This window comes from Rutilus rutilus, assembly GCF_951802725.1.
Source record: "Rutilus rutilus genome assembly, chromosome: 19".
NCBI lineage: Eukaryota > Metazoa > Chordata > Actinopteri > Cypriniformes > Leuciscidae > Rutilus > Rutilus rutilus.
The window spans coordinates 18,198,576-18,218,797 of NC_140232.1; the positions used below are offsets into that span (position 1 = coordinate 18,198,576).

The 20,222-nt window shown below is 35.7% G+C and overlaps 1 protein-coding gene across 2 annotated transcripts in view; it reads left to right on the plus strand.

Moving 5' to 3' along the window:
* Window positions 1-20,222, plus strand: part of ipo11 (importin 11) — a 172,323-nt gene that overhangs the window by 126,438 nt on the left and 25,663 nt on the right. For both annotated transcript variants that reach the window (XM_084390373.1, XM_084390374.1), the window contains exons 27-29: window positions 1,260-1,381; window positions 13,252-13,347; window positions 16,057-16,141. In XM_084390373.1, the coding sequence (XP_084246499.1) occupies window positions 1,260-1,381; window positions 13,252-13,347; window positions 16,057-16,141 (303 nt within the window). The remainder of the gene's footprint in view (window positions 1-1,259; window positions 1,382-13,251; window positions 13,348-16,056; window positions 16,142-20,222) is intronic.

Sequence of the window (20,222 nt, forward strand, 5' to 3'; positions counted from 1 at the left end):
TGGCTAGTAGTTTCCCAAAGTTACTAGCCACTCAGCATTTTCACAGACCACAATATTGACCTCGATACCATAAGGAAAAAATGCCACATAGATATTGTTAATATTTCCTTATAATTTGGCAGCATATTAGGCCGCTGTCACTTTAAGACCTGACACACTGATCCATAATACTGTTAAACGTGTTTTCTTTCTCAACTGTTTACGTTCACTTAAAACATAACTAACTGTGTTTATGTGAATACTTGCCAAGACTGGCATTTTGACATTATTTTTGTTTGTATTTGACTGTTTAAGTGCAATAAGCAGTGCAAAAGAACTCAATTTAGTAATGAGAGGCGGCTTTATTTATGCACATCTGCGGGAATAAGTAAAATTATGCGCAATCCCACGCCAAAATGTAACACCAACAATATTAATCCGTAGTAAATATAATGAGTGAGTGAGGGGAGGCGGGTTTGTGTGTCAACTTGCTGTCGAAGAGATGAGAGAGCAAGAAAGAGCAGCTGTAATCACGTTATCATCTATTCTGCAGAAAATGAGTATTGGAAGCGTTTCAGATATTTCAGTGTCTATGTATTGAAAAATCTATATTTTTCACAACACTACATTGCACTTAGTTTGTTATTTCAGATGCCTTTTTAAAAGACTACAATTGAAAAATATATCAAATTCAACCCTGCCAAAGTAAGAGTCACTGCGTTACATGCCACTGCTATATATACATTTACATTTATGTCAAGGTCAAATAAACTGAAGCAAAAAATCAACCAACAAACTAAAAATTCTCAAGCCTGGCCTAGTTTTCTTTCTCTGCGCAGCGTATCTTTAGTTGTGTTTGTGGGAGCTGATCTTACTGTAATTTGGTCCCAGTGGACCCGAATGCTTTGCTGAGCCGCCCACACAGAATCATTCCCTTTAAACCCTGGGCCATATATCCCCGCTGAAAAATCGAACTCATTTGCACTATTGTAGTCTCAGCATATATCAGTATTCTCCTTAATTTCCTCAATCCCAGAAATATCTTTCCCGCAGAGACCCCTTTATTATTTACAGTCTCAGCCAAACAACTTCAAAGACGGAGGTTTTTATATATTCGGCCTGTCAGGCGGCTCGACGTACCCTAATGTTTTCCTCTTATCTTATGAAGGATGTATTAATCTTGTTCCCAGTGTGCCTCACTTACCTGTGTGTGCACAGCCAAATTATAAATAAGAATTATATGAACAAGATTGTTTATCATGGCGATCTTTGCTTCCCAGGCAGACCAGCTCTTGGGGAGTATGATTGAGATGTGGGTGGACCGCATGGACAACATCACCCAGCCTGACAGGAGAAAGCTCTCTGCCCTGGCGCTCCTGTCGCTTTTACCGTCTGACAACAGGTTCGTCATCTTATAAACACTGCTGGAGAATCCTATCACATTTGCATGCAAATGCCTGAAGCTGATATTGTAGATGTCATCAGCAAGCTGTACAAATGAAAGCATTTATACAAATCATTTGACATTCACCTCAGAGCCCAAACGAATGAAAAATCTCTTCATAATGGTGACTTGTCGGGAGAAATGGCATGTTGGTATTAGCCACGTCAGCAGTTCGGATGTCAGTGATAGCCCCATTATCATCCCTCTTGTCACATTGTGAGATAGCCTGTAAGTTATAGCTATTATGTTTCAAGGTTCCATTTGCATCTAATTGAGATGTCAGGTGTTGTAAAAGCGAGTCAGTCATTTTGCCTATAATATTACAAGTAATTTAAGTTTCCATGCCTCATAGTTAAATATATTTTTTACTACTGATGTAATAGAATAGAAACGAACCAAGCAAATGACTACCCATTTTTTTTTAAGTATAGAGGGCAAGAGTGATCATGAACCAAACTCCAAAAACACACTATTTTAAGGTGACATAGTTTCACGTTACTACATGTACTTTAATTACAAGTAGGGCTGGATATCGAGTTAGATACTTTTTTTTTTAGCACTGACCAAATTGCCTTGATGCCATAGAGTATCAAAACATTTCTTGTCGTTCGGTACCAAATTTCGATACCTAAGGGGTTAATCTCGTCAACGTCAGTGAGGAAAAACACTAGTTTACGTCGGTTAGGCCCAGAGACATGGCTCACATGTGAGGCTTTAGTGTGAAAGTGTCCCAACCCTCGGTGATGTAAAAGATATGGAAAAGATCAGAATTGTGGCTATTCACCAGGCTCGATGCCAACAGTGCACGATGCTATATTTGCGACAAGATAATTGCTGGCAAGACCGGAAACACGAAAAATCTGATGAATAAGGCAAGCTTTATGTGCACAGGAGCGTGAGGCATATATTCTGCCCACTAGTATCCTTTATGAGTCTTTAAGTGTAAAAAAAAAAGTCAACAAACTGAAAAAATAAAACCAATGTTTGTTTTTTAGGTAATATGTAATATTTTCATGAAATTGGTATCGAAAAAAGTATCATTCAGGAACCGGTATCGAAGTCAAGGTATCGGTATCGATTTTTTTATTTTACGATACCCAGTCCTAATTACAAGTAACTAAACCAAACCTTAACCATAACTTTATAAGTATGTAGTTAGTTAATATTACTCAGTACTTACTGTATTTGAGTAAGTGCAGTGTAACTCTGTCACTAGTGTAACCGAAACCAACTTTGATTAGAAGCACATAAGTATTTGAGAATCAGAGAAAGATACAACAGAACATATTGTGTGCTAAATGTCTTTTATGATATAATGAACTTCTCATTCCATGATGCTTTGCAAATGAACTGAATCATAAACAATGGACTTTTAGTCATTGATTAGAAGTATAAAATACAATATATTTAAGTTTATTGCAAAAAAAGATGTAAGTTGTATGAAAGTGTAGATTCTATAAGCTTGTTTCCACCACTGAATAAAATAATTTAAGTAATTGCAACTTTTTATCTCACAATTCGCAATTACGAGTTTACTTCTCACAAGTTTGACTTTTTTCTCAGAATTGTGTGATATAAAGTCGCAATTATGAGATGAAGTCAGAATTGCGAGATATAAACTTGCAAGGAAAAAAGTCTTTATTTCTCACAATTGCGAGCATATATTTCACAGTTGTGAGTATATATCTTGCAATTCTGACTTTATAACTAATTGAATGCGAGTTTATATTATCTTTATTTATGGAGATATATTTACGTATTAAGGTTCAGCCACATTTGCCGTTGTGCAGTGAATTTTTGCAGTCCACGCAATTGGGAATTTTCTTGTAAGGTCAAAAGATTCGGCCACACAGATTTCACAACGGGTGGAAATTGGTCTTGCAGATTTGGCGCGTTGACCAACAAAAAGCAAAAATGACTTTCTGTGAGCAGATTCTTTTTCTGTTTCTTTTTGCGCTCAAAAAAATAAATTGGATGTTACTATGAGTAATGTTTTAAATAAGGTTTTGCAGAATAACACATCTGCTTGAGTCAATTCTCTTCAGTCTTTTCAACTGGGCATACATGGTCCTGGCAGTGATGTTGAAACTCAAAATAGCATCAAGGGAAGTGATGCACTTAGTTGCCTCCACAACACACATCCCAAATACAAGTGCAAATAATGCAGTAACACACAATGAGGTGGAAATTTGCATGCTTTTTCTTTTTTCTCTCTGGGAAACAGTGCCAAGCATTCTGCACCGCATCACAACATATTTTTCTATGCAATGTGGCACAGTGATTAACAAGAAATATTTAAAATTCATGTCAAAAGGTTGTTAACCCCTGGCCATTTTAAAGACCAGACAATCTGACAAGTCATATTGCTTTTGTACCATGTGCAGACTATCAGGGGAAGAGAAATGGTACAGAAATTCATGATTGACGCACATTCATGTTTCTCATTACAATATAAATATTCAATCCGGCCACTTGAAAACACTTGAGCATGTCTCTGCATGCAGGCTCATGTTTGGACCGTACAACACACTTCCCTTTTCTGAAGGGTGGCATGTCACCTACAAAATATTTCACTCTCTGGATTGATCCTATCTATCAATGTATGTGTATGTATGTATGTGTCCACATTTTCTATGCATGTATCTGTCCGTATATGTGGCCATCTTGAAATCTTGTATTATGGAGTTGCGTTCGGATCAAATTGAGATTGATCTTACGGGTCATTGTTCTATGAGATCAATAATGGCATCGATACCAGTGGCCTTCATTGTCAATCTCCCTCCCACCCAAAGAAATGATTAACTGGCAACAGTGATAGCTCCATCATGGCCTTGTTTTCCATCTGCAGTTGTCAGGGCTTTACTGTGATACGCAGGAGGCTCCCCATGCGGCTTAAGCCTGAGTCTTGGGGGAGAGAGTGGGCTAGCCATGCATTATCACGCTTGTAGAGACAGCCTGGATCCGTGAGCGATATCTCTGAGCCTCAGTCTCTGAAGCTCAGGAACACGATGTTGTTTTCTCCATTATTGCCACATCTTGCTTTCTGCTCGTATCTAAACCAGTGTCAGAATGTATCTTTTCCATTACTTTTGCAGGCAGGGTATGGATGCACAGTCATTCAATAAATAAGCTAGATTGCAATTTCTACCGCTACCGGTTTTAACTGATCATGAAAGCATTATTCCAACATTTTATTTAGAGGTACCGCATGAAAAGACATCAGCTCATTAGTGATTAAGGTATTTTAATGAATATTACATTAATCAACATTAAGAATTGCAATTACACTTCAAGAGTGATAAATGACCGTGTTAATTGTGTACTGTAGCTCTATTTCAGGGAAATTTTTTTGAATTATTTTGGGGGGGGGGGGGATTCTGACTAATTTACTAATAAATATGATGCATGTCATAAATATACATATGTCAAATACCACATTTTAATTCTGAATAATTAGATTGAAAATGATTGCCTATAAATTTAAATAATGCAGATTTTTACATATTCTAACTAAGAGGGTTCGTACAAGGTGTATAAAGGGCTTAAAGTACTTGAATTTGACTTTTTTACATTTAGGTCCTGGAAAACCCTTGAAAACATCTTTATTTTTGAAGAGGTTAAAGTGCTCGAATTATTGACATACAATGTATATGAAATTAGTGTTTCAGTTTTTAGGAAAAAAACACAAATACAATAGTTTCATGCAAAATTAACGCTGCAGCCCTTAAGTATATGATATAGCTTTCATTCTTCAGGTCAATCATATATTCATAAGGGGAAAAAATCAGTTTGAATGAGGAAAGCGATATCTCTGTCATAGTATCCTTTCAATGGTTAAGGTGATTTCCCATGCCTGACAGCGCTGGTCAATGGATTGATCTCTATGAAGTGAAACGTTGGATACCTTATATCTGTAATTTGAGTAATAAATAAATAAATAATAAACATATTGTTTGATAAGTATTGATTGTTGTCCTTGAAATAAAAAAAAAGTAGTGCTTGAAAGTCCTGGAATTTCATTTTACAGAATCTGTATAAACCCTGGAATAAAAGGTTTTTAGCTGGAGAGTAATAAACACAATAATATGAACAATGATGCCTGAGCAAACACCAAACAGCCCTAGATCAGAATTTTCACATATAAATACACTACCGTTAAAATTTTTTGAGCTTGAATTATTTTTATTTTTTTTACTTTGATTCTGCAAGAATGCATTAAATTCATCAAAAGTGAAAGTAAAGATGTTTATAATAAAGATGTTTAAACTTTATATTCATCAAAGAGTCCTGAAAAAAAATGACTGGTTAATGGTTTTCACAAAAACAAAGCAGCATGACTGTTTTCAACATTGATAATAAAAATAAGAAATGTTTCTTGAGCCGCAAATTAGCATATCGTTAGCCTCATAGCATAATTGCCTAAGTCATTTTTTGTTTTTTTTTCTTGTTTTCCAAAGAAATTGAAATATGACTTAGGCAATTATGCTATGAGGCTAACGATATTAGAAATTATTTCATGAAGGATCTTGTGACACTGAAGACTGGAGTAATGATGCTGAAGTAAATTCAGTTTTGCCATCACAGGAATAGATTACATTTTTACATTTATTAAAATCAAAAACAGTTATTTTAAATAATGTAATAATTTCACAATAGTAAAGCTTTAATTGTAGTTTTGATCAGAAAAATGCAGCCATAGTGAGCATAAGAGACTCCTTTCAAAAACATTAAGAAATTTTACCTTACTTTTGAATGGTAGTGCAAAATCGATATTAATCATTCTTGTCTTTAATTTCACCTTAATTTCTGTCCCTGATCCAAACAGGGAATTTTCTGTCTGGTGTGCCTTAAAATACTATTTTAATAATTGTGATACTACAATATTGCAATATACAGACTTATTTTGTGGAGGAATTGTGCTCCACCAGTCAACAATCTTCCATATTCAGGTGCCTTTTCATTTCTTTATACTTGTGTCTTGAACGGCACAGAGAAAATTATGAAAGCTGACTCTGAAAGGATATTTAGCTGTGCCGAGAGGCTTGCATGAAATGAGGCCCAGCATATTAATTTTCAAATGCGTTCAGGGCGCTATGAATGGCATTTTCTGATCCTGCCATTACTATTCTATTTGCTGTGTTCTGACTCACGCTGAATAAACACCTGTGGGCTCACAGCAATGCCAAAGGCACTGAATGTTTCTTCTCTGAGGTGCAATACGTCACAAACAATTTCACCCCTTAATGAAGTATAACCACGTTGATGACAGCAATGAAACGATACAGATTTGTCTCTGCTTCAGTCATTTGGAGAGCGCGGAATAAACAGATGATGATAATAATGATGTAATGATCTCTGTGCATACAGCCTGGCCAAAAAAAAAAAATGGGAGAGGGATATGCAGATTTTCGTTTTCATTTCTACACATGCACAGATAGAACCATCCAGAGTGTTTTCATCCAGCTGCCTTTGGAATAATGATGTTGGAGTTTGCCAGAACATTTAGACAGTGTAGAGCAATCCTGCTTGCTTGATTACAGTTGGAATACATATTCATAAAGAAAGCCAAGTGGATTACGTGATTTAGACTGTGGTTAATTTATCACTAATTTCAAGTAGCATAACCACAAGACATGATTCGCAGGTAAATAGATTCAGCTTTTTCTTTCCATTCTTTGACTAAGTTTCAATCAATAATCTCCCTTTTTGATATTTGTCATAATTGTGCAGCTCTATTTCAGAGGAATTTTTAGTTTATTGGTCTTTTTTGAATAAAATAAAAAATGCAGTGTCTTTGATTCATATAAATACTTCACTTTAATAGAGAAATTATATTATAACAGTCATGACCTGTCAGTGATGCTGTTACTATGATTTCACATTTAAAGGCACAGTAGTTAAAACACGGCCTATTCTAATTCTAAAGGTCAAATGTCTGAGGGTCCAGCCTCAACTTTCATTATAAGTGCACAAAAAAGAGAATAGAATTATATTTGATTTTGATCCTTTTTTTTAAAGACTTTACAGTAGTCTTACATGAATGCAATTCTTCTGATATGTTGTCCCATAAAAAAATATGTTTTTTGCTAGTTTAATTGTCCAAAAGTGCCGGTTTAAGCATTATTAGGTAGTATACAGGCTTCTTTTTCAGGTCCAAGCAGGGTGATAAGAAATCTTTAATATGATGCATCTGATCAATAGCACAGCTCTTGTAGCTCTAATATTGTCGTGTTGAGATAAGTTTGCCTCATACCCTGTATTATACTACACAAAAATGTAATATTACAGCTGTAAGCTTTAATATATGTATAGCTGATGTAGATATTTAGCTAGCTTTAGTGCTTGCCAGGTTTGTTTGTAGCTGACTTACAGGGTGTCTTCCGGCAAAATGCTAATTGGCTTTTTTACAGTATATATTGTAATATATGCTTAGCATGACACATTTTGAGTTATTTAAAACTTTTTTTAGTCATCAGTTTTGAATGGTGAGGCACATGCAATATTGAGAATTTTACTTTTATGTAGTAAAAATGAATGAAAACATTGATAAAATATGATGTGAACATCTCGTTTTGGATTAAGTAATTCCCCAGTACTGGGGTGCAGATGGGTAATAGGCAGGCACACTTCGTATCACAATCGTAATTTCATACCACCCGTCTTTCATTTCTGACCAATTTGTTGTTATTAAGTCATATCGGCTGTGCCCCTCTCCCTTAGCAGCCTCAGTACCTCATCTTCTTCCAAAGCAGAGATGTGATTGCTGCTCTAGAAATGGTATCGACTAGTTCATTTCACCGAGCAGTGTTTTTGAGATTTAATAGGACTGACCTTCCTTAGGCCATCCTTAAAAATATTCTTGTTTGCCGTAACCCGACCGACCCTGTCAATTTAGGACCGACCCAAATAAAAAATTTTTTCTCCTTTTAGTCCGACCGACTTGCCGGTTGTAAACTTGCGTTAAGACCTACCGATTTTTTTTTTTTCAGACGTTAGAAAAATATCAGTGTACCCATGCGTTTTATATTTAATATGAGGGAAATACACTTGTGTTACGGTCCGGATTTGACACAAAAAATCTTTAACTTTTAGGTGGTAAAATATGTTTTAGTAATTCTATGAATTATACTGGCAAACCAAAAGTAATATACCCACTGGATGAAGAAGGGTTGGCTCTCCACAGAACATAATATATTCATTTTTATTAAATTTTTCGTGTTCGCATTTCGCATGAGGAACAAACATCGTTACGGACGTGACCGCTCTGAAAGCGGCACTACAAGACTGCTTTAAAACTTTCACAGAGATCTCAAACAGGCATTTAAAACACCAAATATTAAGGATTGGAATATCAAGCAAAATAATATTCGCTGATTGATCGAAAATCGTATCTCTCCCCCCACATGCTCACCGGTAAGAAGCTCCGACATTAAATTTCTCTGTAGCCTGTAGGCTAATAGGCCTGTGCGTTGTAGCACAGTCATTAAAAAATGATTTAGTTTCATATTCATGTTTAAATAAAATAATATCTATTTTTTTTATTTTATGTTGATTATATGAAAAGTGAAAAGCATGAATAAGATGATATCGAAAATATCGGGAGACAAATGGAGTGGGCCGCAGGCATGATTTTGACCACTTCATTAAGTTTGTAGCCTATTTCGTATTTCGTACTTCATATTCGTTTTGTATTAATTGTATCTTAATTTTAATCAATGTTTCATCAACCAATTGCTTGGATTTAAGCTAAATATAGCAGGCAATATAATCAGGACACGGAGTCGCCGGCGCGTGAACTAGAGATCGTCTCTTAAATGAACCGAAACTCAGCGTATAAGCTACTTGCCTCACAGACCTGAGGAATATATATATATAGAAAGCATGAAATGTGTACTTTTAAACAAAACAATTCAAAACGAAAGAAAACAGCTCTCTGCTTATGTAGGCTAATCCGAATGAAATGTGCATTTCTCTCACTGCTGCGAAGATCTCGAGTCAGCATCATCAACCTTATCTTTGACACAGAAAACACTTGTTTATTAATAAACAATTGAAATGTCTCCTTGATATATTTGACATATTAATAATCATTACTTTTCCCAGTTCTTTGTGACAGCTTTTAGGTGCGTTATTGGCAGCGCCACCCTTACACATGAACGCGTCCCCACCGCTCAATAGTTAATATTATTCTTTGGTGTTCAGTTTATACAGGTTTTCTAATTGTTATTTAATATATAAATATAAATGTTTTTTTTTTGTTTTTTATCAAAATCTCTCTTTTTTTTTCTCTCTCGACACCTCTTTAACTTGGCACGAAATTCTGTCAGTGAAGTCCCGATATGCAAATTTGTTTAAATTCATACCTACGTAATCACCATGACCAAAATTTTACTTTTTTTTTTTTTTTTTTTTTACATTGAATCGTGAAAAATAATATATAGTCCGACCTACCGATCCTTTTTTTTTTTTTTTTTTTTTTTTGGGCTGTTATGGCAAACCAAAATATTTTTAAGGATGGCCTTATCTGGCTTTTCATTGAATGCTGCATATGAGCAGATCTGAGGCGGAGGAAGAATCTTCACAGGGTTCTAAGTAGACAGTCGAGGGATCTTGTGTGTTCCAGATCTATGAGTGACGAATGAAGCAATTTTTATCAGGCATTGGGGGCTTATATTGAAGGTTGTGATGGAAAGGGCCAAACACAGGATAGAAGAGAAATGGGAAGGTGCTGGCAAGGTCAAGACCCTAGGATGTTTTCATTCTTACAGGGATAGTTGGGTTATCAGGGATAAAAGAAGTGACAATTCGGTCATTATTTACTCACTCATATCTTATGATACCCATATGAATGGATTTCTTCCTTGGAATGCAAAAGGAGATGTTTAGTGCTGAATGTCAGAGCTCCTTTTACACAGTACATTGAAAGTGTTAGGTGACGACAGCTGTGAATAATGAATCAAATTTCAGTCAAGCACAAATCTATCATATGGCTTCAGAAGACTTGGAATATAGTGCACAAGTCGAATGATTCAAGGTTATTATTGTTAAATAAAACTTAAAAAATGATAACTGTTGCCTTTGCAAGTAATTGAAATAAGTTGAATCTCTAAAATGACTAATAAAATAGCAATGTTTAAAAAAAATTATAAAAATGACTGTTACAAAAAATAAAATGAACATGAAAATGACAACTGCAAAATATAAAAATAAAAGCAAATCCAAAAAATAATAACAACTATAATAGTATATAAATAATACTAAAATAGCACTTGTTTGTTTTTATTTTTACTGGAGCTTTCACTGTATGGAAAAGAGCAGCTCAGGCGTTTGTCTGAACTTCTCCATTTGTGGTCCACAAAAGAAAGTCATGCAGTATGTGTTTGGAATGACATGATGAGGGTTGTAAATTATGACTGAATTTACATTTTTGGGTAAATTATTCCTTTTACATTCCTTCTCATGTGACTGTGAAAAGGTGAGATTGTCCTTCATAAAGTGCTGCTAACTGTTGTTACATAACAGAAAGCATAAAGAACATCTGCATTAAAGGTTTAATAATCTAATGACATTCAACTTTTATTGGCATGTTTAGATCCCTTGAGTGTAGTTTGGATTTTAACACTCAGCCAGACTGAGTAGGTCTTCTTATATGATTGTTCCTTGCATAAAGGTTTTGTGAGTGAAAGCTATTTCCAGGCTGAAAAGGTTTTTTTTTTTTTTTTTTCAGACTGAAAATCTCAATACCCATGGGCAAGGATGCTGAAAGTACCGGTGCTTTGCAACCAAGTCAATGCTAAAACTTAATAAAAAAATGTAACAATAGCAGTCTTTCTAAAGTTTAGCTAGGCGAGTATCAACTCCATACCCACGCGCTGTCAGACTGACAGGTGACTGCTTTTGAACGCTTACATGCGTATTTGCCTGCATGCAAAGGCATTTCTTGTGCGAAATGGCTGTCTTGGTGTGGCAATAATAAAAATAAAGATAATTGAGAAATGCTTGAAGGCTATTGTTTTTATGCCATTTGTTTATACAGTACGGTTTAACTAAATTAAAGGGGTGGTTTACTGCCTTTTTTCTTTGCTTGATTGTGTTTATGGGCTGCAATATAACATGTCTTCGTGTTTCGTTTGTTAAAAAACGCCTTATTTTTCATAAATTTCACCTTTATTGTAAGCCGCTTCCTCCTCTGTCATTTGAACGACCGGTTGACTTCCTGAGTCTATGAAACCACTCCCTCAGAAAGAGGCAATGAGCTCAGATTGGTTAGTTCGGCCGGTGTGTTGTAATTGGCTAAACTGCGTCCGGAATCTTCACGCCCATAACCTTTACGGGCGACAGTTACATGTGCTCCTGGCCCGGTCAAATGTAATGGTGTCAATATTGCCTCATCAGTTTGAGCCAGAATCAGACCCAGAGAGCGGTGATGAAGAGAGTCAAGCAGAACCTCCGCAAACACGGCTCTTACTAAACGTTTCTGAATGGCAATTTTTTTTTAATTATTATTATTTTCTCAAAGAATTTCCACACGCTGATACTTGAAAATGCTACTGCTGTTTGTTAGCTTTTGAGATACGCTTTCCCCCTGATTAAACATTTAATATAACTGAATACAGGACTGAGTAATACCGTTTTTTAAACATATTGTTTTATTGATAGAATGAACAACCGTTTAACTATTCACAAAACTTACCGGTAGTTTACTCAGTTTGTCGTTTTCTTTAGGTGTACATGTGATAACAGCAGCTGAAGTTCGCTGTTGCGATAATTTTTTGAAGTTTGCACACGTTTCTTATACACACAAAATAACATCGAACTAACTAGCTACTATAACCAAACAGCTTTGGCATTGGTTTGCGTTCTTGATCAAATAAAAAAATTACGTCATAAAGTAGCTATACATGGAAAATACGTTTACAAAATTTGTACATATTACAAATTCGGGTCCAAAATGTTTATACGCATCTGTCATATACTAAAGCCAGCGCTGGCATTTTTTTACATCCTTGATAAAACTAAAACATTACGTCTTAAATTATACAGGCAAATACATTTAAAATGATTAAATCTTACTTGCAGGTTGTGGCCTCTGGTTTAAAAGCTGTAACTGCTTCATGTTGGAGTAATAGTTTCTTGTTGAATCCGACATTGAACTCGTGTAGATTCTGGAAGCTGTCTTCCGTAAAATGCGCAGCACAGAGAGCTAAACTACGATTGTAATTGTCAGGAACATAATCAAACTTAAATTTTAACCATTGTTGACGAACTACAGCGTCTGTAGGAAGCCTGAACACAGAAGACCTGACAGCAACAGCTCTCTCCACTATAACTCCTCCTCTTCGACAGCAGAACATGTTCCGGAGGGAGGGTTGATGTAAATGTATGGGTTAGTTACGTATAAAACCCGGGAAGTATCTCGTTGTAGTCCCATTCGAGTCGTTTTTGTAGGCATTAAACTTCCTGATTTTTAAAAGACGATATCTCCGCTTACGTTGAACTTTCAGCGCAGCAACTTTGCAGATACTGTTCATGCACCAACAGCAACATTACACAGTATTTAAAATGAAAAAAGTGAAATAGCAATCAACCACCCCTTTAATGGTTTGAATAGCGTATTACTTTCTGTTGTGGTATCGTATTGTGAAATTTCACTCCCTTTGGTTCTGACTAAAACTTCCACCATGACATCCCTGCTCACAGGCTTGTGAAGACACCCTAAAACATCTTTCTGTCACAGTGGTGTCATTGCTCACAACATGGTTCTCTGAATGTTGGAACGCTGTGTTCATTCTCTGAATAACGTTTTTTCCACTGCAATCATTTTTCAGCGTGATCCAGGACAAGTTCTGCGGGATCATTAACATCAGCGTGGAGGCGCTGCACGATGTTATGACGGAAGACCCTGAGACGGCTACCTTCAAAGAGTAAGTTTGATTCTCTCTTTTTGATGACACTTCTCCACAGAGGCATTTTGTCTGCCTAATGACCTGGAAAACCTGGTGGACAAGGGCACACGCTGTCATGGCAGGGTTTCATGAAACAAATGCTCAACATTAAGAGAAGTGATCGTGATGTGTGTCACAATGTTTGTATTTGTTAGATTATTAATTATTGTAGCAGGTTACGTGTGTGTGTGTGTATATATTAGTGCTGTCAATCAGACTAGATTAATCATACATTTTTTTCTGTGATTAATCGTGATTAAAAACACTTAAGCTTTTATACGTTTTTAATATATTTTATAATGTAATATTTTCACAGTTAATCGCCAAATTAATGTAGAAACAACTTAAAGACAGTATATTTTAAGTACTTGTTTAATGGCATCTTTTTATGAATGAAGGCTAGTATCACTGATACAGCTACTGATGTCTAACAGGTAGGAAATATACAGAACTTGAATAAAGTTATCAAACAGTCTGCACTGCATAAATTACAAATTAAATATAGATGGTACCTTTGTTCTTTGATTAACTTTAATGACAGACAGCATTATTGGCTGCTGCCACTTTAAGACCTTGACACCCGTCTCATTTTCTCACAACTCTTTCCATTCATTTAAGACTATTATGAGGATACTTGACAAAATGGACATTTTGACATAATTGTGTTTTACTGTTTGTAAAGCGTGAAAGATAACTCTATACTTGCGTGCGTTTTTGTGTGCACAACGTTGTGTGTGTCACACAGACAGGATATTCACAGACAGTGTGTTCTCTTTTTTCTTGTCGCGTTTGAATGGTTTAAAAGCATATGCATGAATAAGAGCGTGAACACTTATGTAACGCTAGCCAAAGGATGACACAAAAAACTGATGCTGCGTTAATTGCGTTAAATAGTTTTAATGCATTAAACTGGAAAAAAATTACCGCACGCGTTAACGTTGACGGCACTAAAGGTCCTTGCACACTGAGTCCGAAATTTGCGCATGCGTTTTTTCGGATTCGTGAATATTCGTGATTCGGTGGCTCTAAATTGTCAAAACACCATTCAAAATGCTTGCTACGGACGCGAAAAATGCAGAAAATCGAACCGGATTCGAATTTTTTTTGACGGACGAAAGTTTCGGAGGCAGTGTGCAAGCGTGATTGACATAACGTGAGGTCGTATTTATTTTTTAACGTGCGAAAATTTCGGATGCGAATTTCGGACTCAGTGTGCAAGGGCCTTAAGGCCTCGTTTACACTGCAGGTCTTGATGCCCAATTCTGATTTGTTACCTTTATCCGATTTTCTTTACTGTCCGTTTACACGTTCTTTCAACTCTGACCCATATCCGATTCATGTGTTAACACTTGCCATACTATCTGAAACATCGCGCATGCTTTAAAGGGTTAAATTCTTGGGAAAGGGAAATATGCTTGATCCTAGCTCTGAGATATATGCGAAGTTCGTCAAACATCACCATGATTTTGAGGCGAAGGAGGACGAAAAGAGTCATCATTGCACATATGCTTCAGTTATTGTGTGTGAGAGAGATCTTAGGACTGGTGGGAGCATATTGTGTTTAAATATGGGCTTTAACGAGGAGCAGCGGGTCCGAAATTTGGTTGTGTACAACAATATGTTGTGTCAACGTTTTTTCACATTCCTCTCCTACGACGACACAACGTTTCGTCGGGCCATCCGTCCCTTTGCAGATGCACGTCGTTTCTCTCATCATTAAACCGCGGAGACGTTGCCTAATGCCTCAGAAAATCCGATCTGCCTGTTTACATGACAGTCGCATTGGCACATATCCGATTTATTTCCACATATGAATGAGGCCTGAAACCGATCTCGAAATATCCGAATGCACGCGTTTCGGTTTTTTCCTGTTTAGACTGTCATAGAACACATCGGATCTGTGTCACATATGAGCAAAAAATCGGAATTAGGTCACATTTCACTGACAGTGTAAACGAGGCCTAATATATATATAATATATATATGAGGCTCTTAATGCATTGTGTTTCCTTCTGGAGCATCAGTGAATGTTTGAACCTTTTTTAATAGTTGCGTTTGAGTCCCTCAATTGTCCTCAGTTTGAAAAGATGTATCTCAAAATCATACAGTTACTGCTGGAAAGGGTTCAGATATACAAAAGATCTGGAAAACTGAAGAATTTGCAGGATCTGGTCAGCTAACTGTTTGCCATTAAGTGCCACAACCATTTAATTGACTTGCACAGTTCAATTCTCACACCTTAATCATATTTATAACTCCTACCTTAATAAAACAAGCTGTATTACTATGAGTAACGATTACCTGGAAATGTAGATCTGTTTTCATAGGTTGCCGACCCCTGGTAAACAGTATGTTTGTTTTATGTATACGTTTGGGTTGTGTGTATAAAGCTGGTCATGAAATGTGAATGATGCTGTGAGGTTGCGAATATTTCATGACTTCAGGATGTGGTGCTATACCCTTATGTTCATCTCCTGAGGCATTTTATCATTTCCTCACACATACTTCAGTGAGGTGTCAAAAGAGTATTCATAAGTGCAGTGAGAGATTACACAGCTGCTGGAAAATGGGGGAAAATGGCACATTTTAGAAATGTAAGAGTGAAAGTGTAACATGAATGTAATTTCTCTCCTTTGCACACACACACTTCACAATCTTACTCTCTTTCTCCGGCTACCTGTCCTCTAGCTGCATGCTGATGAGCCACTTTGAAGAGCCGAAGCTGACAGATGACGAAGAACCCCCAACAGAACAGGACAAGAGGAGGAAACAGGTGAGTTTCACCCCGGCTCAAAGGTCACAGATGTTACACTCGCCTATCGATGACAGATGTCACTGAGTGGCTGTTATTGATCAGTTATAGTGGGTGTTGATTGAAATAGTACATTAAAACTGATTGGACAAATAGAACTGGCTGCATTGCTACTTCAGTTCACAAACAAAGAGGTCAAAATGTGTTGAGAGATCTCAACTTCTCATGAACAATCTTGATGAACATCAAACTTATCCTAAGGATAAGGGTCTAAAGGTTCAATTTTCTCACGGTTCACTATGTGCTTCTGTCCTGAGGTTATGGTCCTGGGGCCGGATTCACGAAAATCCTCTTCAGAAAGAAGTTAAGAAAATTCTTAAGATAAATTCTAAGAAGTTTCATAAGAATGTTGCTATGTGCAATTCTTGAAAAATTCTTTAATAAGTTCTTCAATATTTTCTTAAGAACACCCACATTTCTTTCTTAATAAGAAAATGAAAGGCTTTCGTACGACTGGCTTGACGGGAGTTAATCACTCAGCGTTGTGTTTTTAATGCGCTATATCAAATGATGTCGTTATTATTATAATTTTTTTTTTTAAAGAGCCTGTTTTAGATGTAGCGGTCTTAACCATTCATTTACTGGTGTGTCATGCACTCGCTCTAGAGTGAATGCTTGCATCATGTATACGTGCAAATGATTGATCGGTGTCACTTTAGAGAACTCGTCCACATTCATGGTACTAGTAGTGTGTATTATATTCAGCTAGCAGTTATCTTGTAATGTTAAATCCGTTAAACATCGTGAATTTGGGTATTTAAGACAGGTTAGGATGATTTTTAAGAAAGTTCTTTTCGTATATGAATTCGAATATGAATACTTCTACTATGAATACAACATTTTTTTGAAACCAAAATATTATTGTCTTCTTTCTTAAGACAAAAAATAAGAAGAAATTGGCAGTTAAGAAGAATGTTTCATGAATCCGGCCCCGGTTCAATAAATACTTGTCAGTAAGTCATTTTTATGGATGCACCAGTTAGATTAATTGGAGGCCAGTATCGATAACCGATATTTTAACACCATACTCTGGAATTCAGTTTTATTTTCTGTACAGAGATACAATTTTTCAACATGATATTTGTTTGGTAGCACTTTACAGTAAGGTCCCATCAGGTAATGCATCACAGGATTCCTACTATGCAGTTTGGAAAAGTAATTTGATTTGAGTGATTTACAGGTCTGCACAAGTATGGACAAATATTTTTTTGTTTTTTGTCTATTGCCTCTTCAGTTTCCTAAAATATTAAAATAAGAATTTCTAAAAAATAAATGTATCATACAAACGGAGCGTTTTCATGACAAAAGTTTGGTGATCGTTTTGTAAGTAAATAAATAAATTATAAATAAAATAAATCAGTACTTTTATTCATCAACGATGAGTTAAACTGATCAAAAGTTACAGTAAAGACATTTATAATGTTAGAAAATATTCTATTTTAAATAAATGCTGTTCTTTTGAACTGTCTATTCATCAAAGAATTTTAACAATCAGTAATACATTTATTACAGTAATTATTCATACTTGTTAGTTTATAGTTAATGTTAGCTTCCATTAAAGTCCATTAAATAATACTTACACACAACATTTGATTTTAATAATGAATTAGTGAATGCTAAAATTAACATTAAATAAGATTAATAAATGCTTTAGAAGTATTTTTAACTGTTAGTTAATGTTAACAAATGGAAAGTTAGAAATTAGATGAACCATGGTACAAAAGTGCCATATGGTGGGTGGCAAACTGTGTTTTGTTGTTTTGCTTCTTTTTTATGGGAACTGTCTCACCCATAGTGTTTAGATCAAATCTGTAATGAGGGAATAAAATGCCATTGCTGTGTTTTGGAGAGAATTGTGGTGAAATCTCAGTCTGTCTTTTCCTAATGTTATTTTTGTGTAACACCCACATGAGCATGTTTCAGCTGAGTGGAGCTCCTGATAGAAAATCTGCCAACAACAATAGCTTCCAAACAACAGTTGAAAATGATCAAATCAATCATGTGAAGTGCAGTAGTTCAAGGTTTTTTTGTTTTGTTTTGTTTTTTCAAGTTTTAAGTGAGTAATTTCTCTTAATTGTCTTTATGATAAAACGGCTCTGGTGGTTTATGATACTTTCATCCGCTTACTGGTTTGAAATGAAGCACATTTTTGAGCTTGCAAGTGGCAACCTTTTCTCACTGGTCTTATATGATGGTTTTTCTTTGTTAGAGAATGACGTGGGATGATCCTCAGTACCAGAGTACTCGAAAATGACAGCTGTGACTAATCAAAACACAACTCCGGGGGATTCATTTTTCTGTTTTTGATGGGATGCAGCATAGTTTTTGATGATATTTTGCTTTTGCGGACTACAATTTGCATCAATACTGTACCCGGTGACATGAAGACAGAGACCAAAGCGTTCATAGCGTTTACCCAGAGTGCTTTCTAGTGTTTCAAAACAGACAATCAGCGTGCAACTGAATGAAACTGAACGCAGATGCTCATTTATTGTTTTTAGACCCTATAAAAAAATAAAAAACATGCCACAAGATGCAAAAAAACCCAGTAAGATATGATGCAACAGCCAAAGCCCGTTCACATATAGAACACATTTTGTTTGAAAATGTGAGATGCAGGGTAGTGTAAAAATACGAACTTTATTTTAACTAGATTGTTTTCTATTTTAATATATATTTTAAACTGTAATTTATTCCTGTGATCAAAGCTGAATTTTCAGCATCATTACTCCAGTCTTCAGTGTCACATGATCCTTCAGAAATCATTCTAATATGCTGATTTGATGCTCAAGAAACATTTATGATTATTATCAATGTTGAAAACAGTTATTTACATTTTTATTTCATGATGCTATGATGAATAGAAAGTTCAAAAGAACAGCATTTATCTGAAATCTAAAGCTTTTGTAACATTAAACACTACCGTTCAAAAGTTTGGGGTCAGTACGAATTTTAATTTTATTTTTGGGGAAAAAGAAATAAAATAAATCAATACTTTTATTCATCAAGGATGAGTTAAACTGATCAAAAGTTACAGTAAAGACATTTATAATGTTAGAAAATATTCTATTTTAAATAAATGCTGTTCTTTTGAACTTTCTATTCATCAAAGAATTTTGAAAAAAAAAATTTACACACCTGGTTTAATAGTGTTAACTTCTATATTTTATTTATTTATTTTATTGTTAACTTTATTTTAACTTGAGTGTCATGTCTTTAGAACTAGTTTCTTTAGTGTCGTGCGTGAGATGCTGCAAAATATGCAACACGTGAGCGCAATGATTTAAAAGCTTCTGTCTAGCTCATGTTTAAATAGAAAAACAAGGGAAATACAGCGCAGTGGAATGCAGAAAAACGGCCCCTAAGACATCCATTGACCAATAATTAAACAATTGCGCAGATGGACACCACCACCTCCGATTAGTCTGTCAAGTGCTCAAGTAGACAAAATGACCAAAATATTCCTCCATAATAAGCAGTCTCACGCCTACGTCCCCAAAAGACTGAAATGCTTCAAGTAGGAGGGATGAGATTGACATGTTATTATCCAAGTTGCATTAGTGGCATGATATAACCACTTAGACACCATGGAACTCAAATAAGTTTGTTTTTTGTCTTATTTTGATGTGTTTAGGCAAAAAAAAAAAAATGCTGACTTGCATTTTTAAGTACAATCAACTTGGATGTTTAAGTCATTTCAACTTAAATTACATTAAACTGACTTTAAAAAAGAAATTTTTGAATCTTGTATAACATAAAAAAAAAAAAAATTATTTTGGTGAGTTAAACCAATGTAAAAAGATATGTTGAACTTATTGATCATATAATCTTTTTATCGGACACATACCTGGAACGCTGTGAGATGGAAGTGGTATATTAAATTACGTTAGTGTTCCTGCAGAAAGTCGTAGAGTGTTCAGAGCAGTTTCGAAGGAGGACCGGAGTTCATATTGCAGCGAGAGAGGAAACTAATCGAGGGAATGGACACAGCGAGCAATCAGTCCGCACATAACAGGCGGTGGGGTGCCCAACAGACAGTAGA